The 26,815-nt window shown below is 52.6% G+C and overlaps 2 protein-coding genes across 2 annotated transcripts; one reads left to right on the top strand and one right to left on the bottom strand.

The window, feature by feature from the left end:
- Positions 1–340: 340 nt before the first annotated feature.
- On the bottom strand, positions 341–2,903 carry TGME49_307045 (Toxoplasma gondii family B protein). Its single transcript, XM_018782513.1, has 3 exons — positions 1,842–2,903; positions 1,358–1,535; positions 341–876 (listed from the first exon to the last, which is right to left on the bottom strand). Exons 1-3 carry the CDS (start codon positions 2,255–2,257, stop codon positions 694–696), a joined length of 777 nt encoding a protein of 258 aa, XP_018635660.1. The 5' UTR covers positions 2,258–2,903; the 3' UTR covers positions 341–693.
- Positions 2,904–6,572: 3,669 nt separating this feature from the next.
- On the top strand, positions 6,573–26,614 carry TGME49_307040 (shikimate dehydrogenase substrate binding domain-containing protein). Its single transcript, XM_018782512.1, has 19 exons — positions 6,573–7,442; positions 8,273–8,990; positions 9,471–9,614; positions 10,169–10,700; positions 11,053–11,462; positions 11,811–12,014; positions 12,455–12,567; positions 13,665–14,929; positions 15,380–16,526; positions 16,994–17,507; positions 17,790–18,610; positions 18,876–19,765; positions 20,358–20,435; positions 20,722–21,582; positions 22,283–22,748; positions 23,272–23,775; positions 24,185–24,283; positions 25,461–25,574; positions 26,134–26,614. The coding sequence occupies exons 1-19, from the start codon at positions 7,041–7,043 to the stop codon at positions 26,497–26,499; spliced, it is 9,648 nt and encodes a 3,215-aa protein (XP_018635659.1). The 5' UTR covers positions 6,573–7,040; the 3' UTR covers positions 26,500–26,614.
- Positions 26,615–26,815: the final 201 nt, after the last annotated feature.

Here is a 26,815-nt window from a genome sequence, read left to right on the forward strand (position 1 = left end):
AGCGTACCACAACCGTTTGTGTCCGCATCACGCCTCAACAGCCAACACACCTCGTATCATTCCCCGTACAAGCTGCTCGTATAAAATCTGATTTTTCGCCCGAAGACCCATCCGTTGCAATGTGCACGCACGCTGATCCCTCTTGCCTTAGTGCCTTCATAGTAAATTTGTGTGAAGATCATACTTCCATAACCTGTAGCGACACACCAAATACGCTCATGTAAGTATTCACCGATATCCAGATGCCGTTCTTTCTCACCAAGCAAGCTGCTCGTCTGCGAGACTCGACATTCCCTAAAAACAAACGCGTTTACAGTGCCCCCACCATGACACCCGGCTCCGAAAAATGTGTCTCTCCATCCCCTTCAAACACACTTCCACCCCTCCCGACTCGCTCGTGCCGTCCTCATAGAGATCGCCAAGACTCGCAATCAGGCTGCTCACCGGCCGTCGTCAACACCGGCCTGCTGACATCCTACTGTCTGAGGCTGAACACGGGAAAAACGTTGAAGCGACGGGGGCTACGCTGCGAACACATCCAGGACCGTCTGAAATGGCGTGCAACCGCACACGCGTACCTGGCGTTGCAGCGCCACCTCGTGTCTCACCTGCATACTCTCTACGTCTATTTTGACCGCGTTGCGGAAGACCTGGTATCGATGTAAGATAAAACAAACCGTCTAGTGAACAGGGCTAATCCATTTCAACATCTACAGAATAACCACTCCACGGATCTTCAAGCCAAAAACAGCTTTGGTCAGCCCCGAAAGTCTGTGGTATGACCCACAAGACGCTGGAATCAGCCTGACAGGGTGGTCTCTTGCGAGTCTGGCCGCCTGTAACAACTCCCTCGCCCCCAATTCGTACGTCGCTGGCCTGACAATGCACGCAGTTCCGCAATGCATCCGATGGCAATGCCCGGCAACTGATGCTGGTTAGAATCCAACTCCCCCCTACCCGCCTTCCCCCCCATCCAGCCCGTTTTGCAAATGGTTCACTGCGACAATATGGAGGCATGCTACCATATCGGTGGACACCATCACTAGCTTATATCCTTCCCCGTGATGTCACCGACTTATGCCACCAACCACGCCCTCGGTAAGTCGTCGGTTCTTTTGCTTGCTTGTCAACTCCTCTACATAAGAAAGCATAGAACGCTGCATAGAGTTATTCAATAACACATATGTTGTTCGTGCTGCTTCTGATGGATGGTAGTGAATCTCTGGGGTCTTTCTGCCAGCTGCGCCTCAGTAAGGCACAGTAAAAGACGAGTACATCAGACTTGAGGATGGAAACCGTTATCGTGAAGAGGACGGGCATGCAATAGGCATATTGCTGATGAAGGAGTCAAGCTTACGAATCTCTGGTTGCCAGGTACTCTTGTTGAAAGTCTTCGTCTCTGGATTCCTCCAGTTACGTCACTGGTGTTTAGCGTCCCTTCCTCGCCCTGGTGTAGGTGCGTCATAGCCAGTCGTAGAGCCAAAATGGCTAGCACCGAAAAGTTTAACCCCGTTGTGCTGTCGGCGAGCATAGTTCTGCAGTGCAACACAGACACGCACACACACACACTGGTCCGTAATACCGGATTGGGTGACGACTGAAGCAGTACCGGAACTGGTGAAGTACCCCTCTTCATCCACGCTGGCTGCGAGAAACTTCCTTGGAGGCGGGATGGCATCTGGGCTCTGTGTTGTTGTCACCAGACTCGGATACTCACAGGCGGTGTTTCGCGTGAGCGCAGCCAACCGTGACCAAAATCCAGCATCTCGTCGTCTCTACTTCACCAAAAGTACATGTTTCGCTCGCAGTTGCTACGTTAAAAGTCAGCTTGTCTGTCTTACTCCTTCGACGTCTTTGGAAGAACAGCAGCTCCTGAGTCATTCTGATCTGCCTCCGTCGGGTGGAGTTCGCCTGTGGTCACCACCGTTGCAGAGTTTGCATTGGCCTCCCCATCCGTCTCTTGTGTGGATTCGACAGCATCTGTCGCAACTGCCTGACTCCCGACACAGCAGTTGTGCAGGGCACACGAGAAAAAGATGAAAAAAGCCACGGTGGCCGCCGACGAGCGATTCCTCTTCATCATGGTGACCAACAGGCGGTAGGACACGTCACGACGTATATATTGTTGAAGATGCGGACCGTATTCATGAAAAAGACTTGCGTTTTCCCGTCTATTTTTGACAGAACAAAAAGGCTGTGATGTTGGAAGTGAAGCGGTCAGACACTTAGGGAAGAAGCCTACAAGGAGCCACGACATCGACTTACGGCAGCAGCTCCCTCGCCTGCGTCGGGGGGTAGTGGGTGGGAACCCCTCACCCCGTCATGACGCTCACGTGATACGCCTGTCGTCGTGTCTAGCAGTAGCATAGGAACCCCCTCAAGAGTCCCTCCACCTGAGTCCACGCTAATCCTTCACGCTACAAGCTCAACCAAGACGGAGGTATCGGATGTCAAAGCATGTGCTTCTCACTAAGTCGGCACAAAGAGAGCAGTAGCAAATTGCAACCGCGCAAGTATTCATGGTTAAGGACCGACGACGCTCGAAGACGCGAGTGCAGGTCCGTCTGTAGGAAGGAGGACGAGGACCTCCACAGTCAGTATCCAGTTTGTAGTGGCAATGCAGCACGAATTGTTCTGTTCAGCTTCTACAAACGCGTTTATTACCCAGAGACTTCAAAGTGTCATTCAATAATTCGATAAGCCTAAACAGACGTTGATATCTAACCACCGAAACGAAGACGGTTTCTATCGAGACAGGAACCGCACACCGCACCAGCGCACGCTGCAACTAGTTGCATAATATTGGCGGTGCTCCAGCTAGTGCCTCGAAGCCATTTGCATGGAAAATGCTCTTGTCCCTAAAATCCGCAGCAAGCATCTGGTCCTGGAATTGCATGAATCCGTTCCGACAGTTTCGTGTAACGCCCCGGCGTCCACCGCCCACAGCTACGCAACTGCGTGCAACCCCTATGGGGGCTGCATCGTCGTGGCACTGCAGTCCTCAATCAAAAGAGACGAGGACGTCAGATGCTCGCGTTCCTTCTCGCATTCGCCGAAGAACGGGCGCTCCAGTAGCGCTATATGGCCCCACTTCGAAGCCACACTATTTTGTTTATCTCTCGCGTCACGGCTTCAAATGTTTCACAGCTGCCGTAGTAAGACACAGCTCATCGATTGCAGACCGGTGCCATGCTGTCCCCGTAAGTGTCAGCCATCGCTGTGCGGTCACAGATCCTGCCAGGAGGCGGTGACATAGTTCGGAAGACAATGTTGTGCTTCTGTGAGCAGAGCAGGTTGTCCTATCGAACCGGATCTTTTCATATGCGATACAAACTGTACCTTATAGGCCCGGTCAGGCTTGGCAACGCTACAAACAAAAATACACCTTTGAGCGACATCCGCAACACTGCACGAACCGCATTCAGCGCTGCTGCAGTACGTGTTCCTTCTCAGTGACGATTGCGGATTGTACTGCACCTTCTGCATTGTCTTCGATGGTTTCAACACGCCGTTGAGGTGTCCGGAACGCTCCAGGAACCTCGTCACACAATGCATCAATCACATTCCTTTAGCCGTTGCACATATACCCGGTGAGAAGCGCATTGCGAGGAGGCGACATTGTGGGAGGCCTCGTCTGCGACGAGGAACATCAAACTCTGAAAGTGACCCAAAAACGCGGCCGCTGAGTCCGCTGCAGCTGTACCCCAGATGGAAGGCAATAAGAGGTACACAACTCAGTCGCAGAATCAGCCGATCATCTCATCTCCAGGACACATTCATGCTCGTGCTGTTGGTGCAGGCACATTTTCTGATCGCTCGTTTGTACGTCTCGCAGTTGCCTGCTATGTAAGTGCGTCCCGGAAAGTTGCAGTTCTCTAACTGAGCGGTGAACAGTCTGTTCCCCTGCTTTTCGAGTCCCTTGTACCTCGTCGCAGCAGTGTAAACTGACATCAAGGCTGCCTTCGGCAGTATGAGATGGCACCGTGACATTGCGCCTATCTCGGATGCGAGTGTGTTCCTGGTATGCAACGTTCTCAAGGCGGCATATCGCCGATGAAGAACAGAGCAAAACTGGCTATTGTGCCTGCTTTTTATTACACGTGGACCGCAGTCTATGTTTGCTTGGAAGGTGTAGTCCTTACCTGGGTTGATCGGATAGAAGCTTTTGACCTAGAATGAATCATCACTTCTACGTCTTTGGAAGTCGATACACGTCGCATATCCCGTGAAATCGCCTATAATCTCGTGCTGCGCTATCTCGTACAATTATTCTACATCTCCTGAGTTCCGAGAGACTGAAAGGAGTGCAGACCTAGACCTGTGTGCACTTGCCACATGCTGGTGTGATAAACATCCGAGTGGATTTCCTCTCAACTGGGTAACGCGTCATATACATCTCCAGACAGATTCCCCCATGTTTTGCAATTGCGGAGGTAGTTTATTCTATCCGCTACATGATACATCTGAAAAGGTATCTGACACAAAGAGACTAAGAACCGCGGTAAACTTACCTGAACAAGGATTGTGCTGACAGAAGACACACGTTTCCGAAAAACTTGCACAGTGAAATTACGTAGGCGTTACCTAGAAAACTCCTCTATGTGCTTACTCTTACAGCTCTTCCGGTATAAGGACAGTTGTCACCAAGACCGAAGGCTGCTTTGTGAACTTTCTTTGGCTACCAGCCAACAATAACTGATTGTCCGGCGTACCATGAATATGACGTCAGGGAGCAGACCAAGCTCATAGCTCAACAAAAGAGAAATACGAAGCCGAGTACGAGCAGCAAGGTCGCTCGCTCTCACGTCATCGCCCTCACGGAAGTCCTTCGGCTAGTATACACTCCCTGCTACCCGAAGACCACTCTGCCGTTGTCTGTTGCACCATGTGTCGATGATCGTCGAGTTTTCCTCAGTCACGGAAACGGTACCACACAGCTGACCAGGCTACACGCAATAATGGGTGTAGAGTATCCCCAGTAACAAAAGAGCCAATGCTGCCCAGGCGGACATACGCAAGAGGGCATTAATACTCTAGAGAATAACGGTTTTTTTGTAGCTGAAGAGGACAGTCCGGTGAGACAGATGCAAAGCCATCATTAGTAGGTTCGATTGTAAATTTGCCTGCATTCATCTACCACTGACGGAAGAAAATATGTGTGGATGGATGCTTTGCCAGTCCTCTCGTTAACTGCTTGAAATTTGTTTTATCCTGGGATCATTTTCTTCATTCATGACCGCATCAATATAGCAATATCATCTCGTGCCCATGACTTGAGAACGTATGTTTTAGGTCAAATCCCCTGTTCGGGGGAGGAAACCTACCTCATTCAGGTAAAGCAGGATGCGCAGCAACGACGTTTGCAATCATGACTACGCACGACGCATAAATCGTTTGTTAATCGGCGTAGTTCTTGATTTGTACCGTCACTGTACACTGGAATTGATACAGTTGTCGTGAACAGAAAACGCATCTGGGGAAATCGAACAACGGCAATGCAGTCAAATGCGATGCATGGTGATGCAGATCGAATTGCACACGGAAGAAGAATGGCTTCAGCTCCTTGTAAGAAAAATCTTTAGAAACTCCAAATACACATTCAAGACGTCAACCGTCGTGGCGCATTCATTTACCAGGACGACCGAGCATATCCCACTTGCAGCAAACTGGGAGAATCCCCAAATCCGCCGCTGCGGATAGAGGTTGTTTGTGTGCTCCACAAGAGCCATACACTTTCACTTGTTACTACACAGTAACGGGTCCATTTTGCAGACGACTGCATTAGCGATTTGACATAAAACTGACACCCTGATGACAACGTCGATCGTGAAGAACGTGTATGAGCACTAGGTTAAGTACTGCAGCCGGCAACTGATCGACCGTTTCGTGGAGAGATGGCAATCGAGAACGGCAAGGGTGTCTACCGATCGAACTCTTCAATAACATGCCGGCATTAAGGACAACGTGCGTTCATGAACTTTTTCCCCGTGCTCAATTTCGTTCTCGTGATTATTTCACCTACTAAATGGTGTCTGTACCGTCCTCGAACTGATGTTCCTCCTTTTCGAGGGCGACCCTTCCTCGTGTAGCTTCCATCGATATTCAGAGCCGGTGAGGGCACCACCATTTTGCTTTTCAACGAATCTGTTTACAACCTGGAAATGCTCAGCGATATACTACTAGTTCTGATGAGAGGTCAGCATATCGTCTTCGTGGGACAGTGCATCACACGTCATCCGCAACTACCGATTGCAAGACAACACGCGAGGTTCAAAGCCATTCATGCCGGCATGTTGTGGATGTAGTGCATTATCCCCGGTCCTTGTGTAGTTTTTGTGTTCTCTCCTCCAGTCCCCCTTCCAGAAAACGATTAATCGTTTTCAAACAGACTTGTTCCACAAAGTAGTATAACAGCAGAGGACCTACAGTGTGCTAGATTCACGGCTCACGGCCCCACCCCGTCCGTCGCTAGGTCACCGGTGAGAAACACTTGTGAAAAATGCATGCATGCATGACCGCCACTCTTCGTCGTGCCCGTTGTGAAAATGCAGCCCAGCTTCAAGCTAAAAATTATACAAGTTCTTGGCCAATAAAATATTGCTCTGTGTATCAGTTGGGTGAAACTATTGTGTTTAGCGTCGTCACACGGTCCTGATGCGACACTAGTTACGACGGCGGTCCAGTCATGATTTCCTGCGACTGTCAACTTCGATTTCTCAAATGTCAACGCGAGAGGAGGTCGCTGTCCCAGGATTAATGGTATCTCCTCATATCTCACTGAATCGGTACTCTAGACAGGGAGGACACCTGATTCAGCGACTTTCCTTTATTTCACCGATGACTTCCTGTGAAACACTGCCCCCGGGAAATTACTCGTTTGCCTTTTCCTCTTGTACTGGGTGCCTCCTTGCCCTATGTCTGCTATGAGCAACGTCAAATACTTCCCACCTTTGCTTCTGTTGCGCTGGTAGTCCCACGGGCAGTGTACGCCGAATCAACTTCTCCGAGAGCCTCTTGCCACCTGGAGAGCTATTTCGAGAATGACACCAGCTTCTGGACCGGGTTTTCGTGTCATCCTCGTGCAGAAGGAAAAACATGTTGGTCAACTGCCACATGCGAAGCTCGCGCCACCGGCGCAGGAGGATGCTTCATTGTTTTACGAATGTTGTTCGTCAAATACCGAACAACACCAGCGTTCCTGTTTGCTCAGTAATGGGATAAGGGACACTGAAAGGTATGGCTTCATCGGATTGCGCCGGGAGGCAGACACAAACGCCGGAGACTGTAGTTCTGGTGAGGCCGCGTACCCCGAGGTTGATTCACCGATTACCGGCGTAAATAGTTACACAAGTGGAGGCAACGCGTACCCCGTTTTTGTCGGCGACAGGGTCCTCGAGTCGCGAGATTCAGTTGACCCACAACTGCTGCAATGCCTGTTGATGGTAAGCCCGCTCTCTCATCTGTGTCATTCGACACAGCATCCAGTGAAACAAACGGAGTGCCTTATGTGAGGCCGCTGTTAACGCCCGTTGACAATTTCATAGAAGAATTCTAGCACAGTGATGACGCCGGGCGGCTGAACTTCATATCGGGAACTGTAGCCCTTTTGCGGGACCAGTTTTTCCCAGGTGGCATTTTTGTAGGCGAGCTTCACGAGACGTATAGCATCCTTTACGCAAGAAACGCTGAGAATAGTTCACCTAGCCACTGCCACTACTTCCGACCCATTTTTTTGTACTGTGGCTACTGCCGCTTCTTTACACTATCACGTGAAGGGTGCAGACAGACCCTCTCATACGTACCTTTCAATATTACAACTGGGCAAGTCAATTCAGCTGCGACGCCGAACAGACCAGTTAGTACCATGGCAGGAGTGTGTACCAGTTGGCAATCTCGCGGATTCGAGTGGCCGGACAGGTAACCGGCTGCTCAGCGTGCCAAGGCATTGTGCGGGTGAAGCCCCGTCCTGATCCAATCTGAGGCACTCATCATTTAGTTCAGTCTTCCTGCTTCACCACACTTGCATTTAGTGACCGCAAGGTTTCAGTCTGCGGTCACTGCATATCTGGAGGGTTGGACAGGAAGCCCATGAGCTCGTACGCAGAGAAAACGACACTCCTCGGAACGTGAGACGTCCACGCCGCCACCCTCTTTTTTTAAGGGCGTGCAATATTGACAAACAATACAGGCACTGAAATCATCAGGAGGTAATTCCGGTTGCACATCTCGAAGGAAACTCTTTTTGTGCTCTACTGCTCTTTGCGTTTGGCAGGGCGCCTCCGGAACAACCTCTTCTGTGACCTCGCTACACTTTTTTGTCGACGGCAGTCTTCCCCGCCATCATCTTCATCTTATCGAGTCGTTTGCAAACAGGCTTGGATGTGCCGAATGCCTCCCGGTTCGTTGTGCTGGAGTTGAGTCTGCTGCCGTATCTCTCGCAAGTTCTCAGCAACTGCCTCCCAAAACACAGTCTCAGGGGACGTTAGGACTGACTACTGGGTCGCCACGCCCCGCAACACAGGCCGCCTCGACTCACGAGCAACTGCGCTCCAGTCAAACGGGGCTGTCGAGTTTGCGACAGCGGCCGGCGCGTCTGTGGTTCCTCAAGGGTGAACTAGGCGAGGGCCTGAAATGCCGCCACGCGCTGACCGAGGTTCAAGACGCTCTTCTTTTCGGCAACCCGAACCATAGTCGATGTGCCCAGTATATCACGATCCCGTCTAGCCGTTTGCCGAGTGGCGAGGGAAACCATCGAGCGTCTGCATGCTCCCACGCCTTCGGTGGCCCTCATGTTCGGCCGCTGGTGGAACCTCGGGATGCAGGAGCGACAGCGGCGCGTATCCCTCTCGATCGACAAAGCCTTGTCTTCGCAGTGGGCGGAGGGACGGTGTGCGATCTGGTGGCATTTGCAGCTTCTACGGTGCTTAGGGGTGTTAAATGTGTGCTGGTTCCCACCACTCTGCTAGCAGCCATTGATGCATCCGTCGGAGGTATGTTTCCTTCCCTACACAGTTTGAGCCGTTTTAGATGTTGTCGCTGGAGTTTTTTGCGAGTCTCGTAGTGATGCGCCGTAAACACGTTCACTTTCTCCCGACAGCTTCCTGGCTGCCTTTTTTTTCTCTGGGTGCATGCTGTGTACGCCGAGCAAATGCAGTGACTGTACTCCTCCACTCAGCGTGTCGCACCGAAAGAGCTTAGTCAGGATCATAGGAAAGCGAATATTCCCGGAAGTTTTCCACCACCCGATGATTATCCACATCACTGGTAGGGGGCTGTCTGATTCCCGCGCGCAACTTACGGACACATGCGGAAGAACTTCGATGTTGCACTTTCATTGTGCCTCTGATCGATCGAAGACCTACGTAAAACTTTCTGCGGGTCGTCAATAGATGGTGGGGCGCCGGACTCACCAATCGAGCGACTTGTCGAATGCGCAGTATGCGCATCGCTGTCGTGCTTGCTGGCTGCAGGGAAGAATGGCATTGACGTCGGGGCAGCGAAGAACTGCCTGGGAACGTTCACTCACCCGCACGCTGTCTTGGTTCATTTGCCTTTTATTCGGTCCTTGCCACCACGACATTTTGCGAATGGCATGGCCGAGGTCATCAAAATCGGTAAGTGTGTGTGTGTGTGCGGTCTCGGCTAACAAAGAGCCGTCACAGCGAACAATGCTAACTGATTGTAGTGACGTCGGAACTGGAGACCTCTCCAGTACTTAAGTCCTTCAGAAGTCGACTTGTCTTCGTGAATACAAAATCCCAACAGACTCACATGCTAAGAAACGCCACGATCCACAGTGGCATGCAACACGTCTGTGCTGTCCATGCTAGCGGGCGTCATAGGGTGACGTGGCGACCGCAGATGCTGTGGAACCACTGTAACGCATGTGGCCGTTGAGCTGGACAACCGAGTGTGGAGGCCACCAGTCACTGTATTCGGTGGGGGCCCTTGCTCAGTGTCTTACATAGTGGATACACTCATGAGAAGCCACACAGGGTGTTATGTTTCGGGCAGCGAAGCCGGCACAACTACGACGCACTTGATCACACCACGACACTGGTATCGCGACGCAGTTCCATCGTGGGGGGACTCAATCGCGTGTTCCGGGGATTTGATTGTAGCAACGGATACGCGCTGGCTTCTCCACTGGTGTATGTGCTTACCACAGCAACAACAAGCAGCAGTAAGTTATTCGATTTCCTCAGTCGTGTCGACCCGGCGGCACTTGTCGCTCCTGTCTCGGATTCTTTGGAGAGTTGCGCAACTGGCGTATCAAACAACCATCTTCGGACACTACCGCCTGCATCACCGCCTCGAGGACCTTCTGACGCAGAGCCGCTGGAAGGCCATGGCACACTCAATTGTGCACAGCAGGATCGTCTCCCGCAAACTCCTAATGAGGAACCTGTATTTGAATCATCCGGTGTCTGCTCTGTGGATCCCGAAGATGCAGCTGCACCTATCGCTGAAGGGGTAGTGCAGATGGACCGGTCCAACACTGCCCCTAGACGACACTTCGCAGATTCTAGCGTGCATGCAGGCGGCATGAACAACGCCTTGGAGACCGTTGTCCTAGCTGCCATACAACTGAAAGCGGCGGTTGTCGCGGAAGACTTCCGTGAGAGCGGGAAACGGCAGATTCTGAACTTCGGGCACACCATCGGCCATGGGATCGAGATGCTGTTCAGGAGCTCTGACTGGTGAGGAGAAAAGACTTTATCCCTTTCCTCTTGGACAGTGCCGCGATTCTGCACTGACAGTCTGCCCAGTCATCCCTTTGGGCCTTGCAGGCACAGCTACATTTTGTCGGCGTGAGGCGATTGGGTGTGCCTGTCCTTTTCTTCAAGAGCGCCTATATACTCACCACACGCATAGCCTAAGTGCTCGCTGTCTCACTTTTCCCGGATTCATCCGTGTTTCTGCAAATAACAGCGTTTTTCTGGAGTCCCTAGACGAGACATGTGGGAACGCTTCTAGTGTATCAAGCTTCGCATAAGCGTACGGTCGTACTCACGTTTCACCATTTCTCGGGCTTCTGACTGTGTCTTTCAGGCTCCACGGAGAGTGTGTTGCAGTGGGCATGGTTCTTGAGCTTCTGCTTCTGCGTCTGCTGGGTCTTGTTTCTCCACTCGTCAGCATTCGAGTTCAACGGCTTCTGCGCAAGTTCTCTCTTCCATGTTCTGCCCCTCTGTCTCGTGACGGTGCAGACGAGGCTTTCAGACTGATTTTGACACACGATAAAAAGAACCGCGATGGAAACATTTTTATTACTTACGTTCAAGACGTTGGCTCGACTCATCCCCGTCATGTCACAGCAGTGCCTCGGGAGCTCGTGCGCCTGGTGCTGTCGCCTGTGTTGGCTGTGGCGCCTCCGAGAACGTGTGTACCTTGCTCCAGTCTTCGCTCGCAGACAGGCGACACTACCACTCGTCTCCGTTTTGACGCTGTTGTCTCGCTCCCAGGTAATGACCGCTGAGAAGATGGCAAAAAGGAAAGGCGTTGAGAGTCCATGGTGGCATTCATGACTACGGTAAATGTTTTGCTGGGTAATTCACATCCCCTCCGTAAGGAGTATGTTCAGCTGCGACTTTCTTGTGATTAAGAAATGCGTTGAATGCCAACGTCATTGCCACGCCGGTATGCTACTCCAAGCGAACTTCTTTCTTGACCAGGTACTAGCTGACAGCGAGCTGCTGTACCAATACCCCCACAGGTGCTGCAGCAGTTGAGGTCCCTCTCTGTGTCGCGTGGCATGCGTATGTTCACACGGCTCCCTTCATAACAACGACTTCTTTTTTTCGGTTCCGCAGGATCCAAATCTGTGGCGAATCGTGTCCTTCTGCTGGCTGCCCTTCGCCACTGTTTCATTCGTTCCTTTCGCCAGTGCATGCAAGACCGCCGTCCGTCAAGGAAGCAGTTCGCCCTCTGCAATCTGCCCGCCGCTGTAGACGTTGTCGTCATGGTTCATGCCCTTCAACAGCTCGGGCTGTATGGACAATTCGACTTCGTAGCGTGTACGCGAATTTTGTGAGACGCCGTTTCTCTCCGAGTCGCAGCTTCTGGCGAGACTGCTGTTTTGCAGCACTAGTACTGCTGTGCATACGCAAGGCCCTGTAGAACCACGGGGATGGCGCAGCGCGCGGGGTTCTCTGCAGTCCTACACACACGCTTCGGATCGAGTCACTTGTGCGCCATGCCACGAAATTTCGTCTTGTCGGGAATAGTCTAAACCAGCGTCAGCACTGACACTAAAACGTTGCGTATGTCTCTGTAAGCTTGAGAGCAGCGACTTCTTCATAACCTCCTGAATGGTGTCGCTTTCGATGAGTCCTTCCACTGCAAAAGGTTGCAATTGATAGCAGCTCTGGGAACTCTTTCACGCTTCCTCTCGGTCATGAATCCTGCCGAGAATTCGAACTTCGATGTCTGCCCCCGTGCTCCATGTGGCTTCCAGCTCCGTCGTCTCCATCGTTTGACGTGAAAGTCCAGATTCCGCTATCCGCATGCGAAGCCTCCCAGTCGTCGCATTCGGGGTATTTTGACCCTCTCGCTTTCGCCGATGTATCGGTGAGCAGCCGTTCACGAAGACAGCTGCGAGCACCAACTGAGTTGCACCACTGAATGGTCTCAGTGGATGCCACTTTTACTCGGATGTTGCTCGACTCCGTTTTACACCTAGACCGTTCATGCCATTGTAGCCTTCATAAAGGGTTCCGAGGACACTAGGAGTATACGCGAACTGCAGTGAGTTTTTTTGTACCACACACCTGTCCTCGCGGGTTCAGTACCCGAGAAATCATGGAATGTTCAGTCGCTGACGCGTCTCCATGGTGAGCTTGCCGTACATCTTAAATGCCATCCACATGGAGCTTTTTTTAGCGCTTCATCGCTAGTTGCTAACCCCCTTTTTAGTATCCTATATACCCTGGGGGCGCTCCAGCGCTCCAGTTAGTGGAGAAATCACTTTGTTTTCACAATTATTATTTGTGAAAAGCGTCTCTATGTGAAAGCCATTCATGTGGGAATGAATATGTGTATTGTTACGCGTCTTGGTGCGTCCGTGGGTGGGTTGACAGCGAGTTGTCACTCGTCTGGCTGATTTCCGGGTATCAAACTGGCGAGACGTGTGCCCTCATCCTAGTAATTGGAAGTACCTAAATATTGAGTTTCCCCAGACTCCACGATGCGAAAGTGAAAATAGAGGCTACTAGCTTGAGTGGAGCAAACACCCTCCGAAATCACCAGCACCCTCTCTCAGGCTCTGCCATGCTTTTGTTCAAGCTGTGGAATCACGTTTGCGTGAGATGCAGTAGCCATTGATAGGGATGTGGATGGGCATTTTTCATTTGCTTGCACAAGAGTCCCAGTCATCTGAAGCCTTTCACCTGCGGTAAAGGATTTTCCGTCTGGACAGGACCCCTGTCGCGTTGCTACCGCTGAGTGCATCGGGTGCACTTTTTTGCGAAGCTAGCCCATGCCAGAGAGTCAGTACATGAATCCGTTGCACATATCCATGGTGTGGAATGGTGGTCGTGGAACATGCTGTACGTACCCTTGTCAGCGTCGTGAACAATGGATATCGTTCAATTTCCAATATCCTCCGGCGGTTCGTTACGTGAATGCGTCATTTCGATTTTTTTTCGTATGTTCCTTGCGTATGCCAGAAAGGGTGCCTTCGTCTTTGGGTTGGCGACAGCGGCACGGCGTCTCGCTTCCTGCTGCCGTTCGTTGCTTTCCTTCTCGGCTTCCATCATTGCCTCCGCCGTTCTCACTGCGATCACGAAGGCGGTCCGTCTTCGTCGCATCACACCGAGGATGTGAATTCACAGAGAGAGAAAGTGACGGTCGGGCGTCTCCCTCATGTTCAGAGCGTAGTCGTTGACGGAGGGGAGCAACTCAGAAGGCGTCCAATGGGTTCTTTGGCTGAAGCAGTCTGCCGGCTCATCAGAGGATGCAGGGTGTCATATCTGAAGAGTCACGGCTGCCTACCCATCCAACTGACCATTGACGAGAAGGTGACGGCCGAGGAGTCGACGGTGGTAGATGGTCGAGAGGCGCAGTATTCGAATGTCCAGACAGTGCCACAGTTGATGTCTCACGTGTTTACAGACATGACGGAATGGCATGTGTCTGCTTCAGAAAGCTCCCAGTTCGGTTCTGCTTTGTTGATGCTTGCCCCGCTTGCCCCCTCCACTGTTCAAGTTTGCCTCAATGTGAGGGATGAACTACAAGACACACCGTCTCAGGAACCGCGCAGCCGTGTCGCAGGGGTTCGAGTGCGTAGTCTGCGGACTCCGAAAGAAGCGAAGGGTTTGTTGTTGCCGAGCTCTCCAGAAGTCGCGAGGACTGCACTCTCTCACCGAAAACACATGCGTGAGGAATGCAGGACAGAGTCTGCAGAAGTCAGATCTGCGGGAGAGGGCGACTCTGCCGTAAGGCGTCTGTCTGCGGATCCTCCGTCAGCTGCAGCTAGACCTTTCCCTTTTGTCTGGATGACTCAACGGTTGATGAGTCAGTGGGGGTTTGATGTTTCAGAGATATCTTCGAACGTTTACCGGGTCTGCTCGATTTGGTCCCGCGTCGGTGGGGGATTCGAAAAGTACCAGGATAGCGCGGAGCGGTTGGCGAGGAGAAGAAACCTTGCAGGCCTACAGGAAAGGGAGAGCGCTCCACAGAGAAGTGCAGACAACGTCGACGAGCAGGCGCCTTCTTTTGAGGCAGCTGCCAAGCAGCCTTCGCCAGAGCGCGGATGTCCTGAGGGGACATGTCAGCACCGGGGGGATGACCAAAGTGGACAAGACAGCGAGAGGGCATTCAAAGACTCTTTTGATCACCCAGAATGGATGGTGGAAGCTGACGCTACGGCTGCTTCGTATTTTATGGCGATGGCAGCTGTAGCCGGAGGACGCGTTCATATGAATGTAGATAGGTAAGTGTAGTTTTCCTCCCATGATCTTGCGGACTGAATCGTCTGAAAAATTGGATCGAGGGCGTTCCATCTGAAGGGTACGGCTCACTCAGTGTGTCTCTACACGGTTCACCTCAACCGTTGTAGGGACGTCGCTGACAGTGCCTGTAGATGTGTTAGTTAAAAATTCTTTCCGGGTACGCGTCTGGGGCGCAGCACGGGTGTCAGACTAAAGTGTCTCTGGTCGTGTCGTTAATCCTGCATGGTCGTCTCGCGCACCCGCGGTGAGGCCACTTCCTTGAGAGAAAATCACTTTGTGTCCCGGCTGAGTTCATCGCATGCGGAGGCTGAGCGCTCCCCTCATAGATGCGTGCATGTGGGTACTTGAGTCCATGTGCGTATTCCCAGTCTCTGCCTAGGTACCCAGATAGTGAACGAACTTTGTTAGCTCCACGTTTGTCCTACCTTCAGGTCAACATCACTTCAGGGAGACATCGCGTTTGCTGAGATGCTTCCACATTTTGGCTGCTCAGTCTCGCAACGATATGGCTGTCCGCACCAGCTCTTTCCCCATGTGAGACTCAACAAATCGAGCGCTGGGTCGATCCCGTGTCGCTGTCCCCCGCATTGCCCAGGAAGCGGCAACCCCTCTGGCGAGGCTGACGCAGATGCGACAGGCAAGGCGACAGAGAATATCTCAAAAGCCACGGAGTGCCAGTGTTGTTCCGGAGCATGGCTCACTGTTGAGAGCACTTCTGGTGGACTACAGCGGGCCTGGGGTTCCACGGAGCTGAAGGCAGATCTACATTCTTGCGTTCCGCTGTCTCTCGGTACTGTAGATGATTGTCCTGACACACCGCAAGACCCGAAAACTCAAACTCCAGTAAAGGGCGCGCAGCCTGCCGAATGTGGGGAAACCCCGACACAACAACAGCTCAGAGTTGAAGGCCCCCAAGCCGTGGGTGAGGACTGTCCCTCCCGTGAGGCGTCGCGCAAACTGGTGGAAATCCCCGTCACACCATCGTGTTCCACAGGTTCCCCGGTGTACGATCAGGTCCTGACTCTTGATCTAAGCCGGATGCAGGACTGCTTCATGACATGCGCTGTCCTAGCGGCGAGCGCGAGCCGAGGAACATCGCCGAGCAACGACCACTCAGACATGCGAGTCGATTCAAAGGGCGCAGCGACAGACACGCAGCACCAGCTGCAAGCGTCCGTGGCGAAACGCCCACTCTTCCGCCTTATTGCTGGTCGGACGGCAAGACTGAAAGAGAGTGATCGGATCGCGGCCGCCGCGCGGGGCTTGAAGACGACCGGCTTTCATGTCGACGAGCTCTCTGATGGACTGCTCATTTACCAAGTGTCTCCGTTGCCTCCCGGAAGATCCACAGTCACACCAGCGTTAACAGCGCGCGAGAAGAATGAAGATGAGTGCCAAGACATCAGTGAAGTTGGTGGCAGGGGAAGTAGACGAGATTGTCCGAGCGCCGAGGACACGATGGACGTGGAGACGAGCCAACAACTGGAGCTGGTCGCTGTAGAAAGCGAGTCCGACCATAGAGTGGCAATGAGTTTCGCCATCCTCGGACTGGTCCGCACGGATGTTGGAATAAGAGACGTAAGTCCATTTGGTACTCGCACATGCTCGTGGGGGTCAACCCGATGCTCACTGTTGGTTCACGCGCTTTCGTAGGAAACGTTATCTCAGAAAATCATGCATCGTGTAACCAGACCATGCCAATTCGTCCGAACGACTGCGAATGACTGTCCAGAGACTTCCGAGGTAGCGTCGTCAGCCAGACTGCCACCCAAGTTTGAATACAGACAAAAGAATTGAGGTGTGTGTTTATAAGCTGCGTAGATACAAATGTACTCAGCATGGATCGCTAATTCGTTTTTGGCCCCGTCAACGCATCCATCTTGGGTGAATTTTTGCGAGAACACTCGGGTCCAACATAAATATGTGACGGTTCGTTTCTTCTTATACCCTCTCGAGATATGTGGACGGCGGAAGTCTGCGCCAGTGAAGCGAATGGCGGCCAACCCCCCGTACGCGAGTGAGAATGCCCGTACGTTTCTGTGCAGTGGCAGTGCGTCGACAAAACCTTTGCAGATTTCTGGTACGAATGCAAGGAACGCATTGGCATGCAGTTATACGCTCCCCCTTTGAGGGGTTTTGAAGAGAGCGGACAACCTGTACAGGCCGCCCGAGAATCGCATTCCCGAGACCGTTCGACATCACGAAGTGAAGGGGCAAACCGGTCGATGCAGGCGATCTCCAACAGGATGCCGGAAGGCAGCTCCAGTGACAACATGGTGATTCTACAGTCTAGCATCCGCAATCGACAGGCGGTATCTTCGCCTGATCAAGAAATGGTGACGCATGTGACTGCGTCAGATCCTCGACAACATGAAACTGAGTTGATTGCCAGGCGATGCGGATGCGACCTTCGACGGATAAGCAGCACCCGCCTGTGTGAAACCAAACACGCTCCGCGCAACGAATCTGTGACTCGCGAACAGCTCCAGAGATATTTCGTCATCTGCCCCCCTGGCTGTCCTGCGCCTTCCCTTGTCCCAGTCATTGGAGCACACCCAAGTAAGTGGTCACGACGGGGAACGTAGGTACATGGCTTACACGTACTCTGCGTTTGTCTCGATGAAGATGGCGGGACACTACTCCCTTATTCCGGTTCTCTGAGGTCGAAGGCAGCAGATGGGTTTGGGGGAGGACAAACGACGTTCGCTCAAGAGTGTTCCAGCCAGAGGGTTTATTTCGACACGGGATCCACCAAGCGGATAGTGCATGCTTGTTGGACGCCCATTCTGAGGCAATGTGCCAACGAGATGTTCTTTGAGACGTTTCCATGTGATGTCACAGGCGCTGTGACACCCCTTCCACATTCTAGTAAATGCCATTCGCTCATTCACAAACCTCCGGCCGCGCCCGCTGACCAACGTACGCCGGAGCAGCCACTTAAGCTATTGCTTCAGGTGCTTCTGGTCGTCGGCATGCGAGGAGTTGGAAAGAGCGTCTTAGGCAAGCTCGCGGCCCTCGAACGAGGGTGGGCTTTCTTCGACCTCGATGTGGTGCTTGAGGCGTGGCTGAGAGACCGCGAAGACGCGACGCGCGCCCCCGTGGATGGTAGAGCTGAACGACAGGGCAGAACAGGCATCGACCTCTCGGGAACAACAGATGCGTCCCTCCTGGATCTTGATAGACTGCATGTCTTCATCGAAGAGGAAGGGATGCCCGCCTTTAGACAAGTCGAAAGCCAGGCTCTCGCATTCCTGTTGTCGGCCGTGCGAAGGACACAACTGCGGAACGGTTCCTCCCGCCCACCCTGTTCCGCCGAAGTTGGCGCAGGCGCCCAGTCTGACGAAGAGTTATGCGTAGGCGGCGAGCAAAACACGACCGAGGAATTGGGTGCTGCTTTCAATTCTGTGGCCAAAGAGGTTTTCGAAGGCCGGAAAGAAAATAACGCAGACGGAAATCCTCATTCCGACGCAACACTACAAGAATTTCTAATGAGGTGCGAGGCACTGGGACTCTTCAGGTGCCGTAGTGGCGGCTGTGTAGTCTCGTGCGGAGGCGGTGTGATTGAAAGTGACGAAGCAGTGAGGGCTCTCGAATCCGAGCCACTTGTTGTGTGGATCAAAACGACGGAGCAGGAAACGGTGGAACGCGCCTTACGAAAGGAGGTAGGTTCTCATGCATCCAAACAGGGTTCTTGAAACTCGCAGATACACAGTGTTCCTCTCTCCAAATATACCTATATATATATATATATATATGCCTGTCTTTACATATATATATATATATATGGTGCATTTACACTATTCCCCGCGTTGTTCTACCGTTACCATTCCAAGGGTTACTTTGTTTCGTCGCTGGAAGTGCGTACACAGTGCGGCAGGGATGCCGGAACTGACCTCTCACGCCTGCCATATTGCGTGTGTGTTACAGGGTCAGACACCTTCGTACTTCCAGACGGCGAAGAAAGCCAGAAGGTGCCATGTTGCTGACCACGAGGGTGACCCTTCAGACAGCACTGGTGCCGGACAGGCAGAGAGACCCAGTGAGAAAGGATCGAGGTACGTGCCAGCTGCACCGTACCGAGAGAAAGTTCGGATGCTATACTGGGAACGCGCCGTGCGATACAAGAAAGTTGCAAAGTTTGAATTCTGGACTCCGCCTGTCCAGGAGCTTCTAGAAGGGCTTGACCCCTTTGAACTCTCCTTCTGGCCCGCGCTTGGGGACTCAAAGACATTTGCGCAGCCCCCGGGATCCTCCGCGGGCGCAGCATCTGACTCTGTTTCGCCTGTGGCATCACCTTCGTCCTCCACCTCTGCTGCATTGCCCTTGCCCCCCATCCCAACGGACATGGCCATCCGGCTTGCACTCTTGCATTCGAAGGAGGCTCCGAAGCTCTCGCTGTACCTGAGAGCGGTCTACAAAGTCTGGCAACTCTTCCTCTTCGCTCTGTTAGGCCCGCCGTTGCCAGTCACGCCGGCGAGTTGTTTCGCTGTCTGCGAAGAGGTGCTGACCTGGTCAGCAGGTGAACACAGAGGCCACAGCCGACCTCAGAGCGGGAGGCAGGGTCCTCCTGAACCCAAAGCTTGTCCTCCAGATGCGGGTCACCGCGGGTCTTCTCCGTGTTTGGTCGCACCAGGTTCTGAGGCGACTTCTCTTAGTCTGACGATCGATGAGGCAAGCTGTCAAAATCGGTGCAGCTCTCAGTCAGAGTCCGGCGCTTCTCCTCGGGCGGACGGAGCCTCATGGACAGCTGGGGAGAATGTGACACGACGCCGTGGCAGCGTGAACACCGTGTTGGCCAGGTGGCTCGAAGAGAGCAGGTGAGATAACAGGAACTCACTCACCGCTTGAATGCCGACAGACTCCTCGAGTGGCAACTCTCTCGAAGTGTACTGGGGAACACACGTTATGGTACCTCTTTCGCGAGACAGGGCGATGGTGGCGCCGAAGGAGTTTCCTGACAACACCTGGATCTTTTGTGCCCGAGTGTTGGAAACTGGACCGCTCAAATGCGCTAGTGATAATCTGGATCTTTGTCCGTGAACAAAATGTCTCTCCGGCAATCGGACACGTTACAAAGGAGATGCTGGATGGCAGACGAGGTTCGTGGAAGACGAGTCACAGTCAGTGTGCCAGAGCTTATAGCGGCCGCCTGTGAAAGGCGGTAGATCTCTTTAAAGGCGTCTACGCTGTTCTACGTGTGACGGAGACATCCAAGGATCCTCGTGCTGAAGTCTCCGTTGAGTTGTCTAACGCATCTCTAGTGTGTCTTCATACGTGCGAAAGCCGTGCCGTTATCCTTGTCCTCGTCATCGAGAGAGGTGAGAGACCATTGTCACTGTGAGACGGAACCCGGCAGGCACTTCCGCTCATGTCTTGCAACATCATCTTTGTCGCGGGATGTTACTACAGATATGTGGACGTCGTGGAGTTGAGGGCAGACTGTTTGCCAACACTCGAAGCCGTCGAAAGGCAGGTGTTCTACCTCAGGTGAGAAGACTTGGAACGGATGCGACGTTCGTCGTAACGTGTAGAGACACGTGAGAAAGACGCGTCTCAGACGACTCTAGTGACAACTCAGACGTGTGTTGATATTTACAAAGTGGGGTGTGGCGGATAGCCTCTCAGGCGTGTTCCACGCATTTTCTTAGTGGCTTTCTGCGCACCGGCTTCACACGTCTGCGACCTTTGCCTTGAGAGTCCGCAGTTGTGGTGAGCGTCCTTGGTTCAAACGAGGTCAGGAAGCGTCGAGACATCTGTGCGCATTCGTTCTCAGGCTCCTCACTGGCAAACCCGTTATCTTCACGCTGCGGACTCAACAGGACGGAGGCAGATTCGGTCCCGGTAGCCCCTTGTACAGAGAAACCGTCGGTCTTCTCTCTGAAACATCCGACGAAAGCAAAACGACAGAGGCCCAGGTGGTCGGCGCCTTTCCCAAAGACGTCGGTACCGAGGGGTCGGCGCATGTGTCTCAAGGTCCCTCATCCACGAACTGCAGCGGACCCAGGGTTGGAGGACGAAAGGAAGCTTCGAACCAGGCGTGCAGCGACAGCGGTCGAACCACCGCACGTTCAGCAACGTGCTTGAAAACAGAGCTCGTGGGGCAGGTTCAGACGTCGTTTTTTCTCCCGTCGAAGTCCTCCCCGTCAATGGCTTTGTCTGTGGACGAGGCAGAGTTGGACCCTGTTGCCGAGGCTGCTGCGTATGTGAGTACGCTTGCTCGAGCCAGCCGACTGGGTTTCGACTGGATTGATGTTGAGACCCGGATGGTGGAGCGGCTGCAAACAGGCGAAGAGCGCGTCATAACCGAAGAACGGAAAGAGTTGTGGGCGCGAGCTGCCAGCGGTATCGCGACCCCGTACTCAGGTGAAGACTCACACGTGTTTTCTCCAGAACAGAACGTGGAACGCTCGAGGCATGGTAGCGTCGCATTCGCATCTGCCACGCCGCCAACTATTCCAGAAAATGGATTTGCAGGCAACTTTGGGCTTTCGAAAGAAGCAGAGAGTTCACTACTGCGGAGGGCACGGCGACAGTTCATTGAGGATCTTCTCATGGCCACGCCGCCGGGAGGTCGATACATCGCTTCACTTCATGTGGAGTGGTTAAGCTCCGATCCAATCACAATGTTCTACAAGTAATCGCGAAAAGTCGAATCTTTCAAGGGAGACTCGATCCTGTTTATGATTTAAGGGATGTGAAGGCGCTCAGGGCTAACTGTCGGGCTGCCTCGACCATCATATTCAGAGATAATTCTATTGAGGAAAGTGGTAGATAAAATACATGTGAAGAGTCGGACCAGCTTTCACACACGACGATTGTTATCCGACAGGGATCTGGACCGTCATGATACAGCCACCGGTTACGCGTTCCTGCCTCGGGCAGGGGATTGATAATCTAGAGGAATCCAGTTGATAGCTTGAGTCGATACACGCTTGTGGTTTGTGGTGAAACTGATAAATCAGACAGTCCAACAGCTTCCCTGTAGGGAGAGGCACGATCCCGTTATTCATGAAGTCTGGGACATGCATTAGTTGGTGTGGCAGATGGCGCGGGTTTCTCGTTCCACCTCTCGGGCACTGCACCTACTTGAGCAAACTCTGAAACTTTCAGAGAACGCGCTGAAGCCGGGACAGCTAACTGCATGCTCCTTTCAGACCATGACTTTCTGCTGGCCCGGATGTGTGTGCGCTGTTTCGTGGCGTGCCTCTTTGACGTTTCCATGTGACCACTGCCAGATCGTTAAATGCGATCAAAGTCGCAGGCAAAGTCACATGCCTTGTCACCGCTCGCCTCGTTACCTTGTATCCTCAGTCTCTGTGTCCGTGTTTTCTCAGGAACTGTCTTTCTTCTGTCTCGCGTTGTTATGCCGCTGTATCAAAAGTCGTTCTGCTGCCCTCTCGATCACGGCTGCAAGCACAAACACATCTGCAAGGCAACGCTTGTGCCCTCGACACAAGCCTCCTCTCCACAAAGGAGATCAAGCTGACGAACTTGCAGGTATCATGTTTGAAGCAGGACGCCACGGAGCTTGGAGACGGCGAGGAAGCTGTCACGCATTTGCTCAGATCCTTACGTATGGAGAACGGAAGCCGTGTTCAATCTGACAACACAGACGCCCGATCGGCAGTCGACGCGCAATCGCGGGCGCCGTTGCATCCCAATGACGAAGTGCTGGAATGCGTCGAGCGCCAGATAAATCGGCCTCTGATTCTTCTCCAGAGTGGCCCGGCGGGGAGGCGTTCTCGTATTGAAAACCGCTGCTTCACACCGACTTGCTTGGCAGGACAAGACAGTACGAATGTGAGCACTGTTCCCCTGATGGCGTGCCCGATACACAAGTGCCAGTAGTATCGCTTAAAGGAAGTAGAAACACACGGCAAGGATCGACTGGCTTCGATGATGCCAGAACTCAGCAGTGTTCACGTGCGGTCTCGGCTGCAGTCAGCCGTCCAGCAAGCAGGTGACTGAGTGAGAATGGCGCACACGCTGGTTTCAGCACTCCTCGAGCCTACGGCTACCTGACTACGCTCCGAGACGGAATCTGTGATTTGTAGATCTCCAGCCACGCATGGGTGGAAGAGCCCTGAAACTTGGGCTGCTTTGTTCTGATCCTAAGTACGCAATGAGCTCAATTGATACAAGGATTGTTTTGTGACCAGCACCACTAGGTAAATATGAACGACAAACAAACACCCCGATTTTAGATCGGTTGCTGGAGCCAACCTAAGACCATCGGAACAAAGAGACAGAGACTGGCTCCAACGTGGTGAATGTCCGTGTGTCTACTAGCGCTTCTTTTCTGCCTTCGGTCTTATTTTTGCAGGCCTACGGACAGTTGAGTGCAGTACAATTATGGGAACATCGGCGCCGTCTTTCTCTGCCATGCGTCAACTTCTTCCTCTTCGGCTACCCCACGATGCTTTCCCCGTCACCGACCATCCATAACGCCATTTTTGAATGCAAAAGGGCGGTCTCGAGAAGCTGCGCCTTCAGCCTCTTCCCGCCTGCAGCTGTGCAGAGGCAAATGCAGCAAATCAAGTGCCCAGCACGCGAAGTGGATACATGTCAGTCTCTGTGTGGTTTGCACGCCACAGAAACTGCTGCCCATGCGACGCGGCACCCAAGTGCCAAATTAATTACTTACCGACAACTTCCGGGCCGCGAAACGGAAAAATATGCCACGATGCTTGTTGAGCAGATGACGTGGCAGTTCTTGAGAGCCGCACCTCTGCATGCGTTTGGTGGGGCGGCTGTCACGCTCCCCCTCAAGGAAACCCTCTTGCCTCTTTTGAGTCGTATCGATCCAGTAGCGAAACGAATTAAGGCGGTGAGTGTTCGGCCCTCGCGAAACGAGTGCGGCAGCGGCTCGAAGAGGCTGAACGATAGAGATGGCGGCGACTGAGCAGCAAATTGCTTCGGGAGTGTGCACGCGGCGTAGCAAAGCCCGTGACGTCTCAGCTTGTCTTTTTTTTAGGGACCCGATGTTGAAAGCTACACAGTCGCCCACAGGAGCCGTAGATCTGTGAAGGCGAACTAGATTTCGATAGATATAAAGAAACAAAGAAATGGCACACGCAGAACATACAAGGCTCACGTGGGGCAGTGACACCACGGCTGCGGTGTGCCGTACGCTGGTGCGGCTTTTACGTGCCTGAGAGGGGTGATAGTCATTCTCTGCCGATTTGTCACGTGGATCACATTCGGCGTTGGAGAGCGCCTTTTGTCACGTTTTTCAGGTTAACACCATCTACCGTGACAAAGTGAATGGCACTCTCTGCGGTGCAAACACGGACTATGCGGCTATTGTGAAGGCGATTCTCTGTCGATGCGACAAGGTGAGGAAGCTCGGCAGCATCTCAAGGAAGACAACAAGACCTAAACCAGAATTCTAACTCGTAATGTATACTGCTGACGAAAGGGCAATTTATATAATCCTAGGATTCCCATTTCATGATGTGTAACAGGGAGTCTAGCTCCAGGTGTTGTTTGATTGGTGTAGCCAAATCACTACGATAGGCTGAGTGCCACTCTGCAATGTCGCCTGCTTGTATCTTGTAGCGAACTGCAAAAACCGCAGCGTAAGCTGTCGTCTGGGTTCACGTGTCACACGCGTTGTCGTTTATCTCCAGCCGCCTGCCTTAAATTTCTGGCGTCTTCATCGGTTTTTCTGCATCGCGTTGCAGCTGTCCTATTCGTCCAGCTTCCTCGTAATCGGAGCAGGCGGAGCGGCCCGTGCAGCAGTGTATGCATGCATGAGAGTTCGACAACTTCTGCACGAGTCCGCCGTGAAACACACTTTCTCCGATGGAAAAATTGATAGTGGTGCCCTCGAACTTCCACAGGGCGACGGTGCCTCGGCGTGGGAGAGTGAGGGCAGGAAAATGCCAGACGCAGGACAGGTGTTCATCTACAACAGGACGCGGTCACGAGCAGAGAAGCTCGCAAAGGAATTCGGAGTATCCGTTTTCGAGCCATATGCAAACGGCTGCCCGCCAAAGAACTGTTGTCACAGTTGGCACGAAATAGACGTGATTGTAAGAAAGAGGGAACATAATAGTACGCGATAAAGGACAGCCGTTTCGCGGGTGGCCACTGGTTAACCAAGCTGAGAGACGGTGCGGGGTGAATGCGGGCCGATGATTTCTTGCACAGGAAAGCTGCGATTATCAAGCCAGTTGCCTCGCCGTGTTGAATGCATCACCAGCACAGGAGGTTCTCCAGAGGAACTGCATTGCACAGAGTTTCCTTGCAAATGCCGCTAGTGACTTGACAGCATGCAGAAGTTTGTCAAACCCGAGCTGCGACCGTAAAACTTTCACTACTTTCTGCTGCGATCGTGTTCAGAGATTGTTGTATCTGAGTAACAAATCAAGGTACGCCGTTCATTTTCTTTGAAAAAGCGGGCAGTCGAGGGAGAGGCCGACGGGCGAGTCCGGTCAAAAATAAGTCAGGGCAATACGGCGTCAAGAGTGAGTATCGTTGTGTTGTTATTTTTGTGACATTTTCCTCCAGGTCGGGACCGTGCCGGGGACAGCCCTTTGCGAGCTTCCAGAAGAAGTGTTCAAGGAGCGACCTCTCGTCGTTGAAATGGCGTATAATCCTGTGCTTACGCCACTCATTAAAAGGGTACGTGAATCGAGATGACTTCCTAGGAGGCGAGGAGTCGACCGGTGACTGTGGTCAGGACCGCAGCAGGAGGCATCATCGCTTTTTCTAAACTGTGGCATACAATCTGCGTTAGCTTCTAGGGCTGCGTAAACTGAAATGTCGAATTTGACGCTGATTTCGGCCCAGCACTCCCCCACAACAAAGTGGGAATTACTGGCGATAAGCGTCTGTGGAGCTCTCCGTTTGTATGATGGATCAGGCACGCTGCTCAGCAGTGAAGAGTGGACGGCAGTTAGATTGGTCAGTGAAGACTTTAAATTCCACGAACACCCGTTAATAGCATACTTGGCAGGATGGAATCTACAACAATGTCAAAGACTCATCCCAGAGAAGATAGCTACGTGTGGTGGTCTCCAGTTGGGTTGGTTAGTGTAGATAAAACGTTGTTTTGTCGTCGGTAGCTTTGCTGAACTCGTCTCGGAATCCGGCGAAAACAACGGATCGAATGAGGATGAGGTTTGTCCAAATCCATGCAGTGAGTGCAAGATAAGTTGGTGTGGATGTTTCCTTCGCTCAGGCGTGTGGCGCGGGGTGTGCAGTGGTCCACGGAATCGAGCTTTTCGTGTGGCAGGCGTTGATTCAGTCTCGCTATTGGGTGACATCGCAAGGACCTGTTGATGTGAACGCCAACGAGCGGGAGGTGCCAAGCAATTACCCTAATCAAGCAGAAACAATCATACACTGCACGATGGGGAAGACGTGTGAGTACCAGAAATTCTTAATCGCGAGGTGGTTAGACACACCTGAAGGACGCTCATATCGTCCTATCGATCTGAGGCCTGCCGAACTTCGGGAGGTCCTCAAACGTGTCGAGACATTCTACAGGAATGTGATTGATGTCGACCGGCTTGTCACCCTCCGAGGGGAGAATTTCTTTGTTTGACACTAGGGTAACCGCGCTATCTAACGGTTTTGTGCGTTTTTGGAATTCGAGCAATGTCATACGGCCCAAAGACGCGTCTTACCTTCGTTTACAGGCTCATATCAAAAAGCTTAACGATATGGGTGTCAGGAAAACTGGTCGCGAAAGGAGCGCCAGACCCCCTCCCAAAGCACATCTAGGAACATATCTTCCACGTAGACGTGCAGCCGCCACCATTCTTTTCCGGTTATTCTTCGTTTTCGGGGTTACGGCAACACGGACAGTGTTCCTCAGTGGAAAGAGAAAACACTCAGATAGCATGTTGGAACTCGTGTTC

Source organism: Toxoplasma gondii, chromosome XI (assembly GCF_000006565.2).
Source record: "Toxoplasma gondii ME49 chromosome XI, whole genome shotgun sequence".
Taxonomy (NCBI): Eukaryota; Apicomplexa; class Conoidasida; order Eucoccidiorida; family Sarcocystidae; genus Toxoplasma; species Toxoplasma gondii.